The sequence below is a fragment of the Diabrotica undecimpunctata genome, chromosome 1 (genome assembly GCF_040954645.1).
Source record: "Diabrotica undecimpunctata isolate CICGRU chromosome 1, icDiaUnde3, whole genome shotgun sequence".
Classification (NCBI taxonomy): domain Eukaryota; kingdom Metazoa; phylum Arthropoda; class Insecta; order Coleoptera; family Chrysomelidae; genus Diabrotica; species Diabrotica undecimpunctata.
Genome location: NC_092803.1, coordinates 189,063,575 through 189,083,589, shown reverse-complemented (window position 1 = coordinate 189,083,589; position 20,015 = coordinate 189,063,575). Strand labels below are relative to the sequence as shown.

Genomic DNA, 20,015 nt, shown 5'->3' with positions numbered 1-20,015 from the left:
GCTATCCGGTCAGGATCTGTGTATTTAACCTCCATAATTTAACCAACATTCCCAGAGATATGTAAGAGAGATGATACATATCTCTTATTACATATCTCTCTTACATATCTCTGAACATTTTTCATATAAATCGTTAAAAAATGAGTTCTTCTTTTTCTAATATGTAAATTTTATGATTAGATTCCATAGTTTTCGTACGAGATGTCACGAAGAATTTATTACAATAAAAAAACAGAAATTTATTTTTAAAATGAATCCTTATCTTTTAGCTTTAATAAATTAGCCATTTTTCTAATAATACTTAGTACAAATTTATAGATTTATAATGTTTGAAATGTTTACTCTATTTCTAAATTTCATGTTGACAGAAAGAAGAGTTTGTTTGACCTTTTGACAGAAAACTATTCATTCACACTTGACAGTTTTATGGAAAATAGATAATCTTCTGGCGTCTACTGTTTAGAGCAATTAAAATAGTTTTTAGTAATTTATTATAACTGAACTTTTATATTTTAGCAAAATAGGACCTAAAGGTTTTAATAATATAACATAAAAAGTGCCTGATACGTAATATGTGATATTCAGGAGTTGAAACTGGGCGCATTGCCCTTTAATCACACCGTTACTTGAAGTGGTATGTATTTATTTTGTCAACTAATTAAAAACCAAATAAACATTTTTGTTTATTTAGATTCTAAATAACAGTTTATCTACTTAACAGAATGCAACTTATCTCAAAGTAATATCAAATAGTGTTAAAAATGATTACTTTGAGTTTAAAAATTAGTAAACCCTATTAATTGTTATATTTAATTTTTTTTTACAGATATTTTGTCAATAATTTTACCATGAATAAACAAGAGATTGAAGTTTCATGGTAGTTTGTTTCTGTTTGGCTTTAAGTGACTTATGGGCAATGAGACTGCAAGAGATATGGAGACTGAATCAGTAAAATCAGAAAACAGTTCAAAATCTAGACGATCTAGGAGCCATAGAGACAGGACAAGCAACTACAGACACCATTCACATAGGAGCACAAGGTAATATGTGAAAATAATTTTTCTTTTTGTTTTGAAAAATAGTAGCTGTAATATTTTTGCTCCCTCATTACACCTATATAACTCAAATGAAGAGTATTTACTCAATTTATTTTGTATTTTTTTACTTGTTCTTTATGACACTTGTAGAAGCAAAACCAATAATATGTAGAGGCATACTAACTTTTGACAAGAAGAAAGAGGTCCACATAATATGTGACCTTATTTAATTTAACTAAAGTTATAGAATAAAATATGACATTCAAGAGGTCCTCTCTTGAATAATGCAATAATTTTATGTAATTTAAGGTTGATTGTCAAAGATAACCCCCAGATCATTCATTGAATTGTCCAGGATTGTCTATAAATGTTAATACAGTACACACTGGGGTTTTTTAAGTTTAGAAAAGCATATTAAAAATCAATTATGGGCATTTAGAGACAGATCTAAGTTTTGAAGAAGTCTAGATTTTGTTGTGTAGTACATTTTAATTTTTGAGGAACTTTATGATACAAAGGGGCTTTAGCTCTCCTGCATTCAGTCACAAGTCAAACACATTTTAAAATCAATAAGAAATACATTAAAGATAATAAAAGTGAATAGTTGTCAAGAACTCTTGACAAAATTACCTCTTAATGGTAATTTTTAACCATGACCATGAAGGTCATTAGTGGGGTATAGAAAATACAATAGGTATACAAAGTATAAGTTTAAGTACATTGTATATTAGTTGCTAAGTTACATTATTTGTTAAGGAATCGGAAAACAGGTTTACAGTCTGTTTAAGAATGTCTTTCATATTGTTTGAATATCCAGGTATTGATTGTTTATAAGCGTCAACACTACATTCTGTTAGCATATATTTTATTGTTATGGGTATATTACACTTGATGCATTTTGGTGCTTGGGTATGGATAATGAGATGTTCATTCATGAGTAAGTTTGCATTGTCCTAACCAAAGATGAGATAGGATAACTTGGTGAGATCTATTGATTGAATGTGGGTTCCATGGACCAGTATCTTCTTTTATCTCTCTTAGTTTGCTTGTAGATGTCTTCCATTTTTATTTCCATAAATTAAGGGTCATTGATTTTAATAGTTGCTTTATATCTGAGGCTGGAATTAATTGTTCTGCCAATGAAGATAATTGAGCAGCCAACACTCAGCGTTTTCATTTTCCTCAATTCCAGAGTGAGAGGGAACCCATAGGAAAACTATTTTTGACAAAGACTATGTAATATACCTCCGATTAATATGGCTATAGTCTTGTTTGTGAAGGTTTGCTGTATGAGTCTCAGTGAATTGAGTGAGTCAGATATTATTAAAGAGTGTTTGGTTTATGCTCTGGAAATATATTTTAACACTTGTAATATGGCATAAAGTTCTCCATTTAAGATACTGTATGAACTGGGAAGGTTAAAAAATGTTTGGTATCTTTGTTTATGAATACTGCTGCTTCTACGCCTTGGAAAGACTTAGATGAATCAGTGAAGAGGTAGGTATAATTTTTGTAATTCGAGACTATTTGTTTATAATTTTGATATATAAGATGTAGATTGGTACCATATTTATTATATTGCGTTAATTGGGTGTTTACATGTAGAGTTTGATAATCTATGAAGGAATGTGTGTCCATTCACTAACCATGTTCTGGGAAAATTTTAGTGATTTAACTTTGATATGTAGTGGTGAATTTTAATTTAAAAAGGTGGTGGGGAGGTGCTATTTTGAAAAATTGATTTGAAACAGTTGCAAAATGTGTTCTTGTGAGCAGGAATTGATGAAAGCAATGTTAGTCTTGAGGCATATGATAAACTGAGAATTTGTCATATGAGAGATAGTGATGGTTCGCCCAGTTCGCAGTATAGACTTTCTAGGAATATCTAGGTATTTAAATATTGAAGGGCGAACAGATATATAAGCAACACATCCATTATAAATTTTCAAACAAGTGAGACTTCTGGTTCTTCTGATTTAACTATCCAGATGACCAAACCGGTCATCTGGATAGTTAAATTCAATTGATTGTAAGTCTAATTTATTATTTCTTTTACAATTTGAAATGGACTCACACAAGCTACACATTCATGATAAGATATTTTCCGTTGATAAACACAATCATGTTATCTGCGTAAAGCCTAGCTACAACTGGTTTCTTTAAGTCTTTTAAGATGTTCTTCATATCAATTAAAAATAATGTTGTGCTTGAATATATTTTCATCTTGATAAAACTGAATAGATTATTATTTCTTCACATACTTTATCTATACTTTATGACAATAAATAATATTATTATTACTTTTAGAAGCAGTAAATCTAGAAGAAACGACGATATGGCTCCTTTCCAGACAGCAGTTACTATGACTCCTGACAATAGAGATGGACAAGAAGTCATAGAGGTACAGATCCTACCGCAAGATGACAACTGGGGTGAAAACACTACTGCCATAACTGGAAACACATCAGAGCAATCAGGATCAGCTGAGGACATCTGCAACTGGCCTGGAGAACCTGATACAGGTTTAGGTTTTGTGTGTCAGAGATATATGGGTACAAGTATAACTTACATTTTATCTCTCGCTGCCTTTTTAAGTCCTATAGCGATGGTATTACTGCCAAAGATGGGTTTCTTTCCTGATCTTTCTGCTAGAATAGGTCTTGCTGATAGCACAAAATTGCTGGCTTGTGGTGCTGAATGTAAAGGCCAGTTGGTGTCTTTGGCCTTCAAGATGGTAATTCTTGCAATTGGTGCCTGGGCGGTGTTTCTCAGAAAACCACAAGCAACACTGCCTAGATTCTTTTTGTTTAGAGCAGGAATACTAGCTCTTTTATTAGTGTGTACTTTCGCCTATTGGCTATTTTATATAGTTCAAGTGACTGAGACAGCCAGAGCAGCTACAACACCAGAAGAAACTGTAGATTACAAAGCCTTGGTAGCTTATGCATCAAGCTTGACTGATACTTTACTTTTTATACATTATTTAGCTGTAGTTTTAGTAGAAATAAGGCATTTACAGCCAATGTACTACATTAAGATTGTTAGGAGCCCAGATGGAGCTAGCAGTGCATATGGTATAGGCCAGTTAAGTATTCAGAGGGCTGCTGTGTGGGTGCTTGAGAAGTATTACACAGAATTTCCCATTTATAATCCCTATTTAGAACGTATACCAGTGTCAAAATCTAGGAAAACATCTTCTAGTTTTAAATTTTATGAAGTAGATGGCATTAATTCATCTCAAATTCAACAGTCCCAGTCTAGAGCTATGTTAGCTGCTCATGCTAGACGACGTGATTCAAGTCATAATGAACGTTTTTATGAAGAACATGAGTATGACAGGAGAGTTAAAAAGCGCAGGGCAAGACTTATTACTGCTGCCGAAGAGGCTTTTACTCATATTAAACGTTTACACAATGATCAAGTATCATCCATACCCATGGACTCACACGAGGCTGCTCAAGCTATTTTTCCTTCAATGGCCAGAGCTTTACAGAAATACTTGCGCGTTACAAGGCAACAGCCACGACATTCAGTAGATAGCATTTTGAACCACTTGGCTAATTGCCTCAGCAATGATTTGACACCAAAGGCTTTTCTCGAACCATATCTAGTTTCTGAACCTGTGTTACAAAATGACAAAGAAAAGAAAGATGTACAAACTTGGGCTTTGATTTGTGAAGAAATCTTAACGAGACCCATAGGTGATGGTATATTTTTCCAATTGAGACAGAATGATGTCTCTCTTCTGTGCAATATTAAAAAAATACCTCACTTCAATGTAACTGAGGAAGTTGTTGATCCTAAAAGCAATAAATTTGTGCTAAGGTTGAATTCAGAAACATCTGTATGACCAATCGAGTATTCCAGGTCTTTCGATAGGCTGATATGATTTTTGCATATCTTGTTTGAGAATAATAATGAAATTATCTATATTTTTGACAAAATTTGAAATGTATTTGGTACCGTTTGTGGATTTTTTTGATTGATGATCAGTGAGATTGAAGTGCCCTTTTTAACACTGAGTTTTAAAAGAGCTACTCCAGTTTTTATACACAAAAATTGACTTTTAAGTGAATGTTTAAGGTATCATTAAAGAATTATACAATATGCCTGTAGTGGATTCACAACATCGTGACGTCATGAGATCAATATATTTTCTAAACTAATATCTAAATGTAAAAGTCGAAGAAACATATTTCCTTTCAATTTTATTCTTAAATTTGTTGTAAAAAATAATTCTAGCCTTTATTTTGGTTTTACATTTTTTGACAAAGATTATTTTAAAATAGTGTGCTGTTATTAAAACCAAGTTGTTCGGCAGTTATCGTTTTCCATATTCACGGTTGACTTACTTGCCTCGATCTTGTAGGCATGTAGCCAGACTTTTAGTTGATAATTCTGAGGTTAATGTTTGAATATCACAACAACATTTAAAACAACCAATATACTGTGAGATCTATTCTGTCCAAAATAAAACCATAAAAAACACACAAGAGAGATCAAAGAACTTCATCTATTAAACACCATGTGAATGCAACAATTTTGATGAGGATCTAGACCCAATAAAACAATCAGATGGCGACTTAGATGGACCTGAAATGCTTTTTTTTTATTATTTAACACCTAAGCTGTGTTAATATCATTGAAAGCCGGTCACAGTTGACCAATCATCAATTCTTCTTTGATTTAAATTACTAGATTTTACATAAATTCTTCTTAACCATATGGTGACCTCAAATTTTATCTAACGACTAAGCTAACTCACAACACAGCACTATGCTCTGCTTTTACACTAACTCAAATGGTTTTCTTCGTTTGAGTCTTCTTTCTAACCCAGAATTATCGAGGACCTGGATGGCCTCGATGTTTTTACATGACTATGGAGCCGTTGTTCGTTTCTACCTGCCATCTTGATAACTTTATCTACATTTTCCATCTCAAGGTCCTTGTGAAGGTCGACATTTCTGATGTACCAAGGACCATCAACAATGTTTCTTAACACTTTATTCTGAAATCTCCGGATGATCTGGATATTACTTGAATTGGTACAGCCCAAGACTTGGCAACTATACATCCTTACTGGTCTCAGTATTTGTTTGTATAGCAGTTGTTAATTATGTATGGAAAATGCTAAGTTTCTTCAAGTGTGATACCTAAATATTTTGCGGAAGATGCATATGGTATTTGGGCATCATTTATTCTAATTGAAATGTTTTGGATTTTTTTATTTGTAAAATTAACGTTAATTGACAACTGTAATTTTTCTGCTGTTTCTTCGCTGGTATCACCTGCTGCTAGGATAGCCGTATTACTGTGCTTTCGGATATCTTGCCGTTATCATGTTCTCGTTTTCATTTATTAGAAGTAGAAAGAGATCTCCTTCTATCGTTATGACGAGATCTTTTCGACATAGATCTGGAATGTTGCTGTTTCCCTCCAGGTGTCTTTGATTTATACTGTGATTCTTGTGGTTTTTACCTAGATCTCTTTCTTTGATTAACCGAACTAGAGTTTTTCTTTGTAGTAGGTAGTGACAATTCATCTCCCTTTTGAATGAGATCTAGATTTTCTCCTTTCTAGCGCCCTCTTTTGTTCATATCTGTTTAAATTACTAATGTTTGTATTTTGAGAACAATTTCCAGAATGGAAATTGAAACGCCAATAAAATTAATTTAACCTTTAATTGTGGCTTATTCCCATTTAAATAGTAATTAATCTTTTTTGAAAATAATTTCCGGAGTGGAAACCTTAAGCTTGATGTCACTGTTCTGGTAGTCATAATTATTGTCAGATATGGTCTCAATTACTGCGATTTTTGTGTATGAAGGCAAAGTAGCATAGTTTGAATGTATAGATATAAGAGAATTCACCAAAGGACTGCTTTGGCACAAAAAGCGATTTAAATTAAGTACTTAAGTTTTTCCTATCTCGATATTTTCTCTTGATTTGAATTTGAATCTCTTTTTTTGTTAGTTGTTTTGTGGCCACAAAGTACACTTGAATATGAAGTAACGCACAAATTGTATACCTCAATTAGATGAGAGTTTATAGTTTTTAAACAATCTTAAAACAATTGTAATGGTTTTCTAATTGTACTCTTAGCTAGCAAATGAGTTCATTTTTTCCTTAATTGAGGTTATTAATAATCTTTACAATGACTAGATACAAGTAAAAAATACTTTACAAATATCGTTACACGTCATGTCACTTGTTGTTATTGTTTCAGTTGGCTACTCTGAAAAGTGTTTTTAATTGTCATCTGCAATAATATATGATTATATAATTTTGTTTTGGTAATAAATTACTGAAGCCACCAAAGCCATCTAGGGATTAATGTAATAATTAAATTAGTTTGTGGAAAATAACATGACAGATACATACTTTATTGCCTGAAAGAGATCTATATGATAGACGAATACAGTGTGGCCAGCTTAAAAATTAAAAAATACTAAATTGCACTTTAAAAATTTACTAAAAAATCAGCAGATTAAATATTAAAGGTAGAGTATGAATGATGAATTAGCAATAAATCTGATTGAAAACATTTTTTATTTGTATGCCAAACAAAATTAATTAAAATCTAAAAGTAAAGTAGAACATCCATTTAGATAGTAATTTTTGTACATTTCATTATGATTACTTAACGATATTTGCTATCTTTGATGGAATTTAATTACAATTACAGTTGAAAATACGTGTATTTTGACACAAATTTGATATGAAAACGTGTAAACTCTGTACAATAGATGGGACAGGATTAAAGTATGTCGTATTAAAGAAGATTCCATTATAACTAAGGGACATTCACATAATTTTTTTAGTACAAAAATCTTGATATGGAGAGAAAGAACTCTTTATGCTGATAATATTTACTCTACTGCACAATAGCTCAAATCTAAGGACGAAAAACTTTTTCCGTGAAACTGCCAGGAATCACCGTAAAGGGGTTCTTAAAATGAAGATTGTAAACTTCAACTTCAATATCGATAACGGTGTAAGACAACAAGCTGCCCAATGATTAAGTTTTAAATGCTAAGATTGGCAAGGAGGCTACCAAGCATATATTTGTAAATTTAGAGCTCGTGATGAAAACGAAAACCGAGTGATTAACTTCGCAGTTTCGAGAGGTACTGCAAATGCCAGTTAAAGTACATTTATTTAGAAAATTCCCATCTGTAAATATGAGCACGTGTTGATATTCGCCGTCTCCTTCGTCAAGAGGCTATTAAATATAATTTATTACCTTAAGCCAGACAGATTCTCATGTTACAGATCCAAACATGCCAGCATTTTAAATTCAAATTGTATCGTGTTGATTTTTAAGTTAATATATTGTGTTATATTTATGTTATAGTTATTGTTAAGTTATTTACTGGTCGTGTTATTTTTTAGAGTTTAGTTTAATTGTGATATAATGATTAAATTTCAAGAAATTCTTACACTAACAGTTTCAAAAGTAAATATTTTTAAAAATCATATGATACACATCAGTACGACCCTGTTTGGCTTTCACGTGGTTCTATTGACAATTGGGAATTTGTAAAATGAATACGGTTTAGAAATGCTGAAGATCCAGCTAAGATCCTTGTTTTCCTACCTATTCGACCGAAGCGCATTATTTACATAATTATCCACTCCGTCAGCAGTAACTGATAGGTACTTTAGGTTTATTGATTGAATATTGATTATATCTATGATGTGTAACGATAAATATTTTGCTGTTAGAGTGTAAACATTTGAAAACCATTATATATTAAAAAAACCGCCAATACGTCCTCTCTAACACAATTTAAGAACTGATTAAGTGCCACTGACATCCAGTAGATCTGTTAACATATTTTAATCAACCAATACTCATTGTTAGCATTTAATAATTTATATTTTTTATACTTTTTTAATTTTATACTGGTAGACGAAGAAACATTTTGATAAACATACATATACCAACTTTTGATATAATATTTGTTATTTTTACTGTACAATATGACAATTATTAGTGTATTTGTGGGTAGTTTCGCTTTATTAAACAGTACAGGGATGAGATTTAAATAAATATTAATATAAAAGCTACAGGAAACCTGTGGAATTTACGAAGATAGCCATTTTTTTAGAAATTCGTTGCACGTCATGTAATTTGACGTTGACATTTTCCTATAGCGTTGCCAGATTGTTGGGATAGGAGGAAAATATAAGGTTATTATTATTTTAAAAATTCAACTGTTTAGAGGTACTCTAGGGATTTTAATAACGGCAGAAGTTATAATAAAACTGAAGTAAATGTATTCTATTTTATAAACTAATTTTCATCCATATGTGTAAATTTTTTTACATTTTTTGCTGTGTTGCCATCAATATGATATCGTCAGTGTATATTAGTCCTTCTATTTTTATGTGTTCTAGATTTCTTTTCTAGTTGGGTTTCTATTTATATGGAATCAAAGGTTCAACTCAGATCCAAAAATTTCAATTATATTTCCTCTCATATTTTTATTTTTTTTCTGTATTGTATTCTACGTTAAGAAAATATTATATGTTCTCATTCCCCTTCTAAATGTACTTCATCCATTCTGTCCTCTCTTGTTCTCATTTTATTTTCTTCAACTCTCGTATTTAATTTAAATACACTAGATGGCAAGCATATAGCTCTATACTTTTTGTATTCGCTAGTATTCTCTTTTTATGTATCGGTAGGAACTCATTTGTTTCCTATTCCTCCTGTATTTTTTGTTTCTCATGCTCTCTCTTTTATGATATCTAATATCCATTTTTTAAATTCCACTCCATTGTACTCTACCATCAATATTACTGCTTCTGCTTGCTTTATTGATCTTTATTTTCTTTATTGCTTCTTTCAGTTATTCTAAACTAATTCGTTTAATAGTTTCTTCTTCGTTATCTATTTCTCCTCTATTTATATTTTCTCCTCTATTTATATTCTTCGTTTTGTTCGAATTATTGTGTGAAATATTTAAGCCAAATTTTTACTATATTGTTCGTTCCTATATGAAGCTTCTTTAGGTAATTTTTTAGTACTTATGTTCTTTTTCCTTTCTTCGTTCTTGATGCTTTGATTTTGTTCCAGAACATTGTGCTATTTTACTTGTATTTTGAGTTTAATAGGGCCGGATGGCTCAGAACTATCTTCTACTGTGACACTCGTATCGCAATAAACGGTACCCAACTCGAAAAAATAAACGAATACAAATACTTGGGAACCCTCATCAATGAAACAGGTGACCAAAATCACAAGATAAAAAGACGTATTGAAATTGCCAGGTCTACCTTTATAAAAATGAAAAAATTATTTTGTAATCGTGATATTAGTATTCAGCTACGAACTAGAATGTTAAAATGCTATGTAATCAGTACTTTGCTTTACGGTGTTGAGGCATGGACTCTTAAACAAAAGAATGTTAAAAATCTTGAAAGCTTTGAGATGTGGTGCTACCGCCGTATATTAAAAATAAGTTGGGTTGATAAAATTACAAATGAAGAGGTAATACGCAGAATAAATAACGATCCAGAAGTTATACTGAATATAAAAAAGAGAAAACTTGAATACTTTGGCCACCTGATGAGAGGACAAAAGTACACATTCCTACAAAATAGAATGCAAGGAAAAATCCAAGGACGCAAAAATCCAGGCCGTAGAAGATTGTTCTGGATGAGAAATTTAAGAGAATGGTTTGGCTGTACCACTATCGAATTATTCAAAACAGCAGTAAATAAAATTAGAATCGCCCTGAATGATATCCAATCTCCGATAGGAGAGGCACTCAAAGAAGAAGAAAAGCTCAGAAGGTAGAATGTCTGACATCCACGCGTGGACCAGGATCGAATTCCAGTGCCAGCAAAAAGATCTAGATATTTTGAAATATCTACAGCCCCAGGTCGACTATTTTGTTGTGACTTGCTCAGTATTTGTTGTTCATATCGTTTTCCAAGCTTCTTCCTTCTTAACATCTGCTTTTATATTCTGGTGCTTACTAGTTCTCTTTCTCATCTTCATAATTCCGCATACTGCCTTTGCGATTTCCTATAATATTCATTTAAATTTATTCAGTATATAAAGTAAGTAGGTAAAAATAATAAAATTAATTCAAAAACTATCGCTAGGAAATTATAGATACTGTGACAACGTAGAAACCTCCTTCATGTCGTGCAAAGGACAAAGGAAGGAACTAATAGTAAAGTAATTGTTTTCGTAGTGCTCATTTAGCACGTACTTTTAATCACATAATCTTTATAACTATCCACAATCTTCTAATTTTTGTTATATTATACCAATATTCGTACTTCTTTCGCTCAATTGTTGATGTTATTTTATGACGTAACGATATCAAAGCTTTGTACCTATAGTTATAACTAAACATACTTCTTATATTCTAAAGTTTGTCGCCCGTACGGGATTATAAACTTAAGTGACAAGGTACAGGGTAATTATTTTCATGGTAGATCTTAAAAAATTGAAAATCTATAAATAAATATTTTTCAGATTCACAATGTTGTTAAAAGTATAATTTTTCTAAAAACTAATATTTTCAATAATTAAAAATAAATAAATATATTTTATAATTTTACTAAAAATTAATAATCATCAATAATGTAATCTGAAGTGCGATATTGACAAATATCCCGACTGTATTTGAAATCAAGGTAATACATTTCGTTTTATGCGATAATATACATTGTTTATGTGTATGGAGCCATCAACAATAATCATGTGGACCCTTAAATCAATTATTTTTAAGTCTTGTCAATCCCGTTATATGTTGTAACACATCAAACGATGGACAGAGTTTGAGGCACACAAAATGAATGAGGAGGCGTTGCTCAGAATTGGAAGAGATGTGGACGTGGTTCATTGAATCATTCTTACTAACACGTAAACAAAAGAAAATGCGGGATGTACCCCTTAAAAAATCACTTACACTGCACTAAACTCGTTACATGTAGCAGAAAAATAATAAGATGATTCCTTTTTCATATTAACTTGACACGGAAATATTTAGCCTAATAATTATCTTCTGAAGTAGTATAAAAAAAGGTAAAAACTTACATTGAATTTCTTAGTTTTACTATACTTGGTTTCACTGTAGACTTGCGGGTTCTTTTAATAGAATAAAGACTGTTTCCCAATATTAATACTAATTAATACTAAACCATGGTAGGTTTCTCAACAATAAAAAACCAAAAAAACTTATGTTTCCACTCCCATCTTTGGCCAGTGAACGAAGACAGAAAGTTTACTTAACCTTTAATAAACTGAACTGGAAATTGTTAATACTATGAGACGAAGCCCCCAGTATTGGCGAAATAAGCCAGATCACCGGCTTGTTCAGAAGCTGGACCGGTAATAATTTCAATTCTCACACAGTTAGTTTACAATTTTTTTACATTTTTAGTTAGTTTACAATTTTTTAAACAAACATTAAGGGCCGATTGTTCGAACGCTAATCAAAACTTGATTCTAATCAAATATTTAATTACAATCAAATACGTCACAGCAGCTGTCAAAATTATTAAAAATTGCTTATTATTATTATTGATTTGTAAATAAAAACATGAAATTAACAATAAAAAGTGTTTAATTATGGTTTATTTTAAATTAAAATGCAAAATAATAAAATTTAATAAAATAAATCAGTCAACATAACCTCAAAATGTGATGTATTTGATTTTAATTAAATATTTGATTACAATCAAGTTTTGATTAGCGTTCGAGCAATCGGCCCTAAGTGTTTATTCTAGATTCTTATTTTACATTTTACATACATATAAAGTGTTCTTATTTGGAGAATTTTAAAACGCAAATTTAAACTTTATACAGGGCGGGATTTGAAATACGTAAATTAAATATACTTTACCGTTATAGGGGGCATTATCAAAATTTCAATAAAAAAAGATCTACCTACATTGGAGTTGATGATATGAAAATTCCCCATGCGGAGATTCTCATTTAAAAAAAATATATATAGGACTTGTCATTCAAAAAGTATAAATGTGATCATATATCGTGTTAGGAACAACGCCGTATTCAAAATGTGTAGCCTAACAATGCCAAGTATTTTCTTAAAAAATTTTTTGATATCTACTATGAAAACAGTATATTGGACTTTGTGACCAAAGTTGATCATGCTCTGTAAGTCTTTAATGTCTAAAAGCACTTTTTAAGAATATGTATTTTAAATACCGTATGAGATATTTAGGCGAGCGACAAACAAACAAAACTGTTATATATTCTGAATATATCATACACTCATCAATTTATTGTGTATCTTGTATAAAAAGAAAGAACATTTTTGGAAACAACAGCGTCTTGTATATCTCTTCAGAAAAGTAGCAGAATGTAATCAGAGTTAATATAGTACGTCAAGAATAATACGAATCAGTATAAGATACAACTGGGACATATTTAATGGTATATAATGAATTAACTGCAAATTTGGTGTTTACTGGCCAGCCTGGTGGACGAGGCTTGTCGCCTTGAGTCGCCTGTGTGGATGGATACTTTGACCATTCAAACGATGTAAGTTGCTGGAAATAAGAACAGGAATATCCAATAAAAGGAAATTAATTGTAATCAGAGCGGATGCTATGCTTACGGGTTCAATGGCTGTGACTAACTCTCTCAGATTTAGGATCGTTATTGTCTTGATATAAGCCATACAATGAGGAAATCGGATGGTACAAATACCAATGATAATTAATTCACCAGATTTGTTGGATACAAGTTTTTCTGGTGGTTCCTTATCTTCGTCAAATTGCTGTTGAAGAAAGCTTGCAGATCATCATAAGAAAAATGAATAGGAAAGAACTACAGAAATAGGAATAGCCAATAAATCTTTTCTTGACCTAATAAAGAAAATAAATCTCTCAAAATGCTTTTAAAAATAATTCATAACAGGATATTTCAGAAGTGTGAATCAAATTTAATTGCAGATCAGTTCGGTTCCCGAAGCGGATTGGGCACGAGACAAGCTTTTCTAACATTACAAATATTTTGGGAAAATGCCAGGATCAAAGAACATATGTTTTGTTTATCTGGAGAAGGTCTTTGATAAAGTCAAACAAGACAAACTTTTATTAATTAATTACTAAAGGGTATGGGATTCGATCATAAATGTTTAAGGCTAATTAAAAATCTGTACCGACAGCAAACCAAAATATTTCCATGTAAAAATGGAACCGGGCAGACCACATAGGAAAAATGAAAGACAACCGTTGGGCGAAGCGAATTGTTGAAAATAGCTACTAAAAGCAAACAAGAGAAGTAGAGGCAGACCTTAAACCAGATGGACTGATGACATCAAGCGAATGGCTGGTCACGAATGGATGCAAAAAACAAGGGACAGAAATGAATGGACACACCTAAGGAAGGCTTACACCCGACTATGGATGGAATGGCTGATGATGATGATGACCGGCAGCAAACAGCAAAAATCCGAATTGATGACAACCTGTCAAAACAAACACCTATTAACACGACAGGGATGTGTGTTATCGCCTAGATTATGTTACGCTAAAAATAATTTTATCTGTAATTGTCAGGTTTGTAATCAAAGCTCTACTCAAACTCAACACTCCGACTCTTATTTTATTCAGAACCCTTAATCTCCAAGGGGAGTATTCTCTTAGGAAAATTGCTTCTTCTTTTCAGAGGTTCAAAAAGGATTCCACTAACCAATAAATATTTTTTTTTATTATGCATTTATCACCTTGTGAAAACCTCCAGGTATATAAGTACTAAATATTAACGCACAAAACAAAGAATATTTATGGTTCCTGAACAATCATATTATGGTTCAAGGACATCAATCATGACAATCACCCTTGAACCTCTGAAAGGAAGAAGTCATTTCCCTAAGTGAATACCCCTCTTGGAGATTAAGTTCTCTATAAAGTAAATTTTTATTAGCCGGAGTGTTGAGTTAGAGTAAAGCTTTGATTACAACAATGGCGCCCAACGTGGGGTCCACGTTGCTATTCAATTTCTATTCTGAAGCAATCCTCAGCCAAGCGTTTGAAGACGTACAACGAGGTATAAAAATTGATGGAATTAAAATATCAAGTATCAGATATGCAGATGATACAATTTTTATGGCAGACTCAGACATAGGACTTTAAAGCTTATCGACAGATCCAATCTAACTTAACTTACTTACTTGTAAGTAAGTGTAATACTACTGCGCTGTCTACTGTCTCGAGACATAAACATTCAAGTTCGTTGAACCCTTGCCTATGTTCAGTTTTGATCGTGCTAGTTGCCGCGTCTCACTTATTTCGCCATATCTGGTTACATTTACTTAGTTTATCCCGCAGGTTGATGCAGTTATCGTAGAGCCATAAGTCGAAGTTCACTTACTTGTGAGAACTACTTGCATAAGATCATCTACAGTCTGTGACTCTCCATGCAACCATCTCAAACAAAAAAAAAAGAATATCACTATTTAAATGCTTAAATGACCTCTAAAAAATTTCTGTTTAACTTTATTAGCCATCGGTAACTGAAGACAATTGTATATAGCTGATATTAATTACAGACGTACATATATGTTCATGTTTCATCTAACAAACTTAATGCTTTTTTAAACATATTCGAAAGATGTACAACGCGCTGTTGTTAAGAACGCTTTGTAAAAAAGTAAGGCTATGGTTTTGCTGTAGATTTGCCATTACATATCTCTAATGTAGTATTTTTAATCTGAACTGGTAAATATAATCAAGATGATGTGATCTATACTTAATTGAAATAGAAGTTTAGATTTGAAATCAAAAAAATATATTATCAAAAGTATTTTTAAATGCTCTAATAAAGTAAAATTTTTGTATGCTTTGCCATTTCTTTATTCTTTTTTTATGTAGATATGAGTTTGTCTGTTTTTCATTGTGCCTCCAGTAATTTGTCGTTCCATGGTTTTCGTGGTCTTCCTACTGATCGTCTTCCTATTGGGGAACCGTCTCTTTCCGTCTTTACTACTCTATTTGTTGTCATTCGGCTTATATGATCATTCCATTCTACTCTTTTATTTCTTACCCAGTTTTTGATTTTCTCCCCCTTGCATCTACGTCGTATATCTGTGCTAGCTCTGTCCCATAGTGTCTTACCATCAATTTTTCTAAATGTTTTAATTTCTGCTGTTTCTAATATCCTTTTTGTCCTCTCTGTGTCAGGTCATCATTATTTATCTGATGACTGTTTTGTAAATTCTGCCTTGCATTTCTTTCCCGATATATTTATTTCTTCATATTGTTTCATTCAGGCAGCCTGCTGCTCTGTTTTCTCTATTCACTTGATCTTCCACTTCGGTTTATATAATGATAATGAGCTAGATAATGTGATATCTAGATATTTTAAACTCATCACATTTCTTTATTGGATGAAATAATTTTTTAATTTCTGGTTTTTATTCTTCAGTTCTTCACGGATGGTATAACAGGTTTAATTTATATTTTTTGACTTGGCTTTTAGGATATCTCTTAATTTACCAACTGTTCGCGTCGCCATCCAAATTCTTTTTGTGAAACCTCTGCCATTTTAGTTAACTATTACATGTGCATTACAGATTAATATCATCCCATGAAAAACATATGATTAACTATTTTATTGTCGAAGAAAAGACAGATTGTACAGTTCGCAACGACCAATTTTTTTCTTTATTAAAAATTTCCTATATTACATCACTCATCATTACAACTGCTCTTATATCAATTCTTAACATTGTCTCATAAAATTTGTGAGGTCGACTACATTTTCATCATCATCATCATCATCAATGGCGCTACAACTCTTCGTGAGTCTTTGCCGCGTTTACTATTGCCTTCCATGTTTGTCGGTCCTGTGCCAGTAATTCCCATTGTCGCACTCCCATTTTCTCTAGATCTTCTTTGACTGCAGACTACATTTTTGTGTAGTTTTATATTTTAGGGTAATTTTTATCAACTACCTCCATTATCGGTTTTCTACGGAACTTCCCCATTCTACGTCATAGCCTTTATTTCTCCTAGGTAGCATCCAGGATGTTTTATGGAATGGACCTTTGTTTTGCTGGACCAGTTAAAAATAAATCTAAACTTTATTCATACAAATGTACCACAATTTTACATTTTTACACTTTTAAATTTTTACATTATTTTGTATATAACTGATGTTATGTATTTTTGAAACATGTATTATTTACTCCAAATACCATAGGTATATACATATTTTATTTACATATATCTGTAGTACAATAGACCGACAAATGTATCGACAAATAATCTTTTACTCGAAAATTTCAAATAAAAAGGAACTTTACCAGTAGAGAGAAATAAGGATATGATTAACGGATGTGGTAGATAAAGTAAATATTAAAAATATTTCTTTCAATAGTAAAGTGTCAACAAAGAGTCTATACTTAATTGATTGTCTCTGTTATTTATTAATGGTATCAGTAAAGAGTTTAAATTTGACAACACCGTAGGTTTTGCTAGAATAGCGTGGCATATAAAAAATCAGATTTCAAATCACTGGAATTAGAAGCTATGTTCAGCATCAATACACGATTATTGGAAATAAATAAAATAATTGTTGTAAATATTCGATTTCGTTCGGTTGTAGGTGTTAAAACAAAGACGTTACACGAAAATTGGTTTTAAAAACTGGTTTTACAGAAATAACAATCCCTCTAATCATAAGGAATATTTTTATTTTCATTATCTACTAAGTACATATTGCCAACGAACTCATCGAAGGCTACTCCTTAACAAAAAAGTGTCCTTCGATTCAGACGATGTGAAACAAGCTTTGTAACCCGGTCGATAGGACGCCGATAGTCAATTTTTGCTTAGTTTATATACAAACTTTTGGTAGTTGTTATGAGATGAAGCTTTGGACGCACTGCAGAGCGCTTGTCTGGTAATTTTTATTTGTCGCCTCAATTTTTATTTGTAATCTTAGGATGTAATTACTATTTTAATGGGAAGAAGCCACAATTGAATATACTATTTAATATTTCTATTAAAACATATTACTTTAAGATGCCACAAGAAAATAGCTTCAGAAAAATAATCTTAGGAAACCAAATGGCAAGGTTTTTGCGTGCTTGACAATATTTAAGCAAGCTATAAATCAAATGGTCTTATGATTATGATCATGACTAGCAAAGCAACGAATATCGAATGCCATTAGTAACAAGTGAATATTTTGCGCGATTTTTTTTTTTGCTTGAATGACAATATTCTCGTTGCTTCCAAAAAATCAATAATATTTTATGTGTATCTGAATTTTTTATATTTTTTTGTAATGTAGTATAAAAATATAATAATATAAAAATAAAAAGATGTAACAAAGATTTCCAAAAAATCGAGATGTGTATTTTCACAGCGGTTGTCAAAAATTTGTATGAATTGCGTAAAAAATTGATTATCCGCGCCTTTATCGGCTGGCTTACAAACGTTCTTTATATCGGTATAACCTTCTATGAACGTCTATATTCGGTGGCATTACGGTGATGGATTATATTGCACCTCTGATGCATGTAACACTAAAAAAAAATACATAGTTTGTGTACATAGAGAGTGTCCTTTCTTATTTCCCTTATTTACTTTGCTTGGTAAAGTTTCTAATCGTTTAAAATATAAATATTTTTTAAATCAGTATTCTAAAAGAACGATGACTAAATGTACTGTAGGTAGCTTTTTTTTTATAAATTATTGTTGTAAAATTATATAAAGTGTGATCAAATATATGTACTGATTTTTTATGCCTTTTTTTCTTATAGTACCTAAACTGTTTACTTGCTCAAGTATAACTGCTAAAGTTACATGGAAATCTCGAGCAGAAAAGGAATAAACACCAGGGACTCCTTTAAATTGGAGGTAGAGGATGTGTCAGTTGTAGAATTCGAGAAGGTAGATGAATATATGTACTTAGGTACTCTTATTGATCATACATGTAAGGATAAACTGAAATCAACCAGAGACTGACCAAGGGCAACAGGTGTGCTGGAGCCATGAGCAAAATAATTAAGGCCAAAGATATATCTCGTAATACAAAAATAAGAGTATACAAAACTATAATTAGACCTACAATGCTATACGCTGCCGAGACATGGACTATGAACAAAACCATACAGAACAGATCGGAAGCATGAGAAAGAAAGATACTTCGCAGAATGTTTGGTGGAAAAGTAGTAGAGTTAGAATGAAGAAGACGAACTAATGCAGAAGTGTACCAATTGTATGCTAACTCTACAATAACAAAAGTGGTGAAAAAACGTAGACTAGAATGGCTTGGACATCTAAAAAGAATGCAAGATAATAGACTAGTCAAGAATATTGTTTGGAGAGTACCTGAGAGCAAAAAAAAAGAGGAAGACCAAGAAAGAAATGGAGGGATGTAGTAATGGAAGATGTCAGAGAGATGGGAATCAAAGATTGGAAGCTGATAGCTAAGAACCGAAAACGATGGAAATTATCCATCCAGCAATGGGCCTAAAAGGCCTGTTAACGCTATACATACATACGTAACTGCTCAAGTGAGTATTCTTACAGGAATCTTACAGATCTTAGACATTTTTTAAAACATACTAGAAGCAGGCCTTAGAAGGTGTGTAAAATAACAAAAGGAAAAACAATAGATAATGAAGCTAATCTCTTACCTAAGAGGTAAGATCAATTTTGGGCAAAAAATCATAGAAAATAATAAAATAAGTTTTTCGATTCATCTATAATCTTTAAACATTCGAAAAAGGTATATTCAAAAGATGTTGAGGATAGGAAGTATGCCTAAGTCTCAGTCTTCGTCTGGCTTGTTGTCCCATCGGCCCTCTTCGGTAAAAAACTTTTCTGGCTGTTGCACCTTCCTTTCACCTGATTCCATGCATTCCATTTCATCTTCATGATTGCCATTAACACATTAAGTGCCAAACTATATTTTGCGATTGGGTCCGTGGCGCCGTAAAAATTTTATGACTGAATCGTATTTAGATCATATTT

The 20,015-nt window shown here is 31.9% G+C and overlaps 1 protein-coding gene across 1 annotated transcript; it reads left to right on the top strand.

Annotated features, from left to right (window-relative positions):
- Positions 1-320: 320 nt before the first annotated feature.
- Vang (Strabismus domain-containing protein Vang) lies at positions 321-19,663 on the top strand. Its single transcript, XM_072520825.1, has 3 exons — positions 321-634; positions 827-1,040; positions 3,345-19,663. Exons 2-3 carry the CDS (start codon positions 910-912, stop codon positions 4,885-4,887), a joined length of 1,674 nt encoding a protein of 557 aa, XP_072376926.1. The 5' UTR covers positions 321-634; positions 827-909; the 3' UTR covers positions 4,888-19,663.
- The last annotated feature ends 352 nt before the right edge of the window (positions 19,664-20,015 follow it).

Coding starts and splice junctions, on each gene's coding strand:
- Vang (XM_072520825.1), top strand. CDS start 910: ATGGGCAATGAGACTGCAAGAGATATGGAGACTGAATCAGTAAAATCA. Junction 1,041..3,344: donor CATTCACATAGGAGCACAAG/GTAATATGTGAA, acceptor TATTACTTTTAG/AAGCAGTAAATCTAGAAGAA.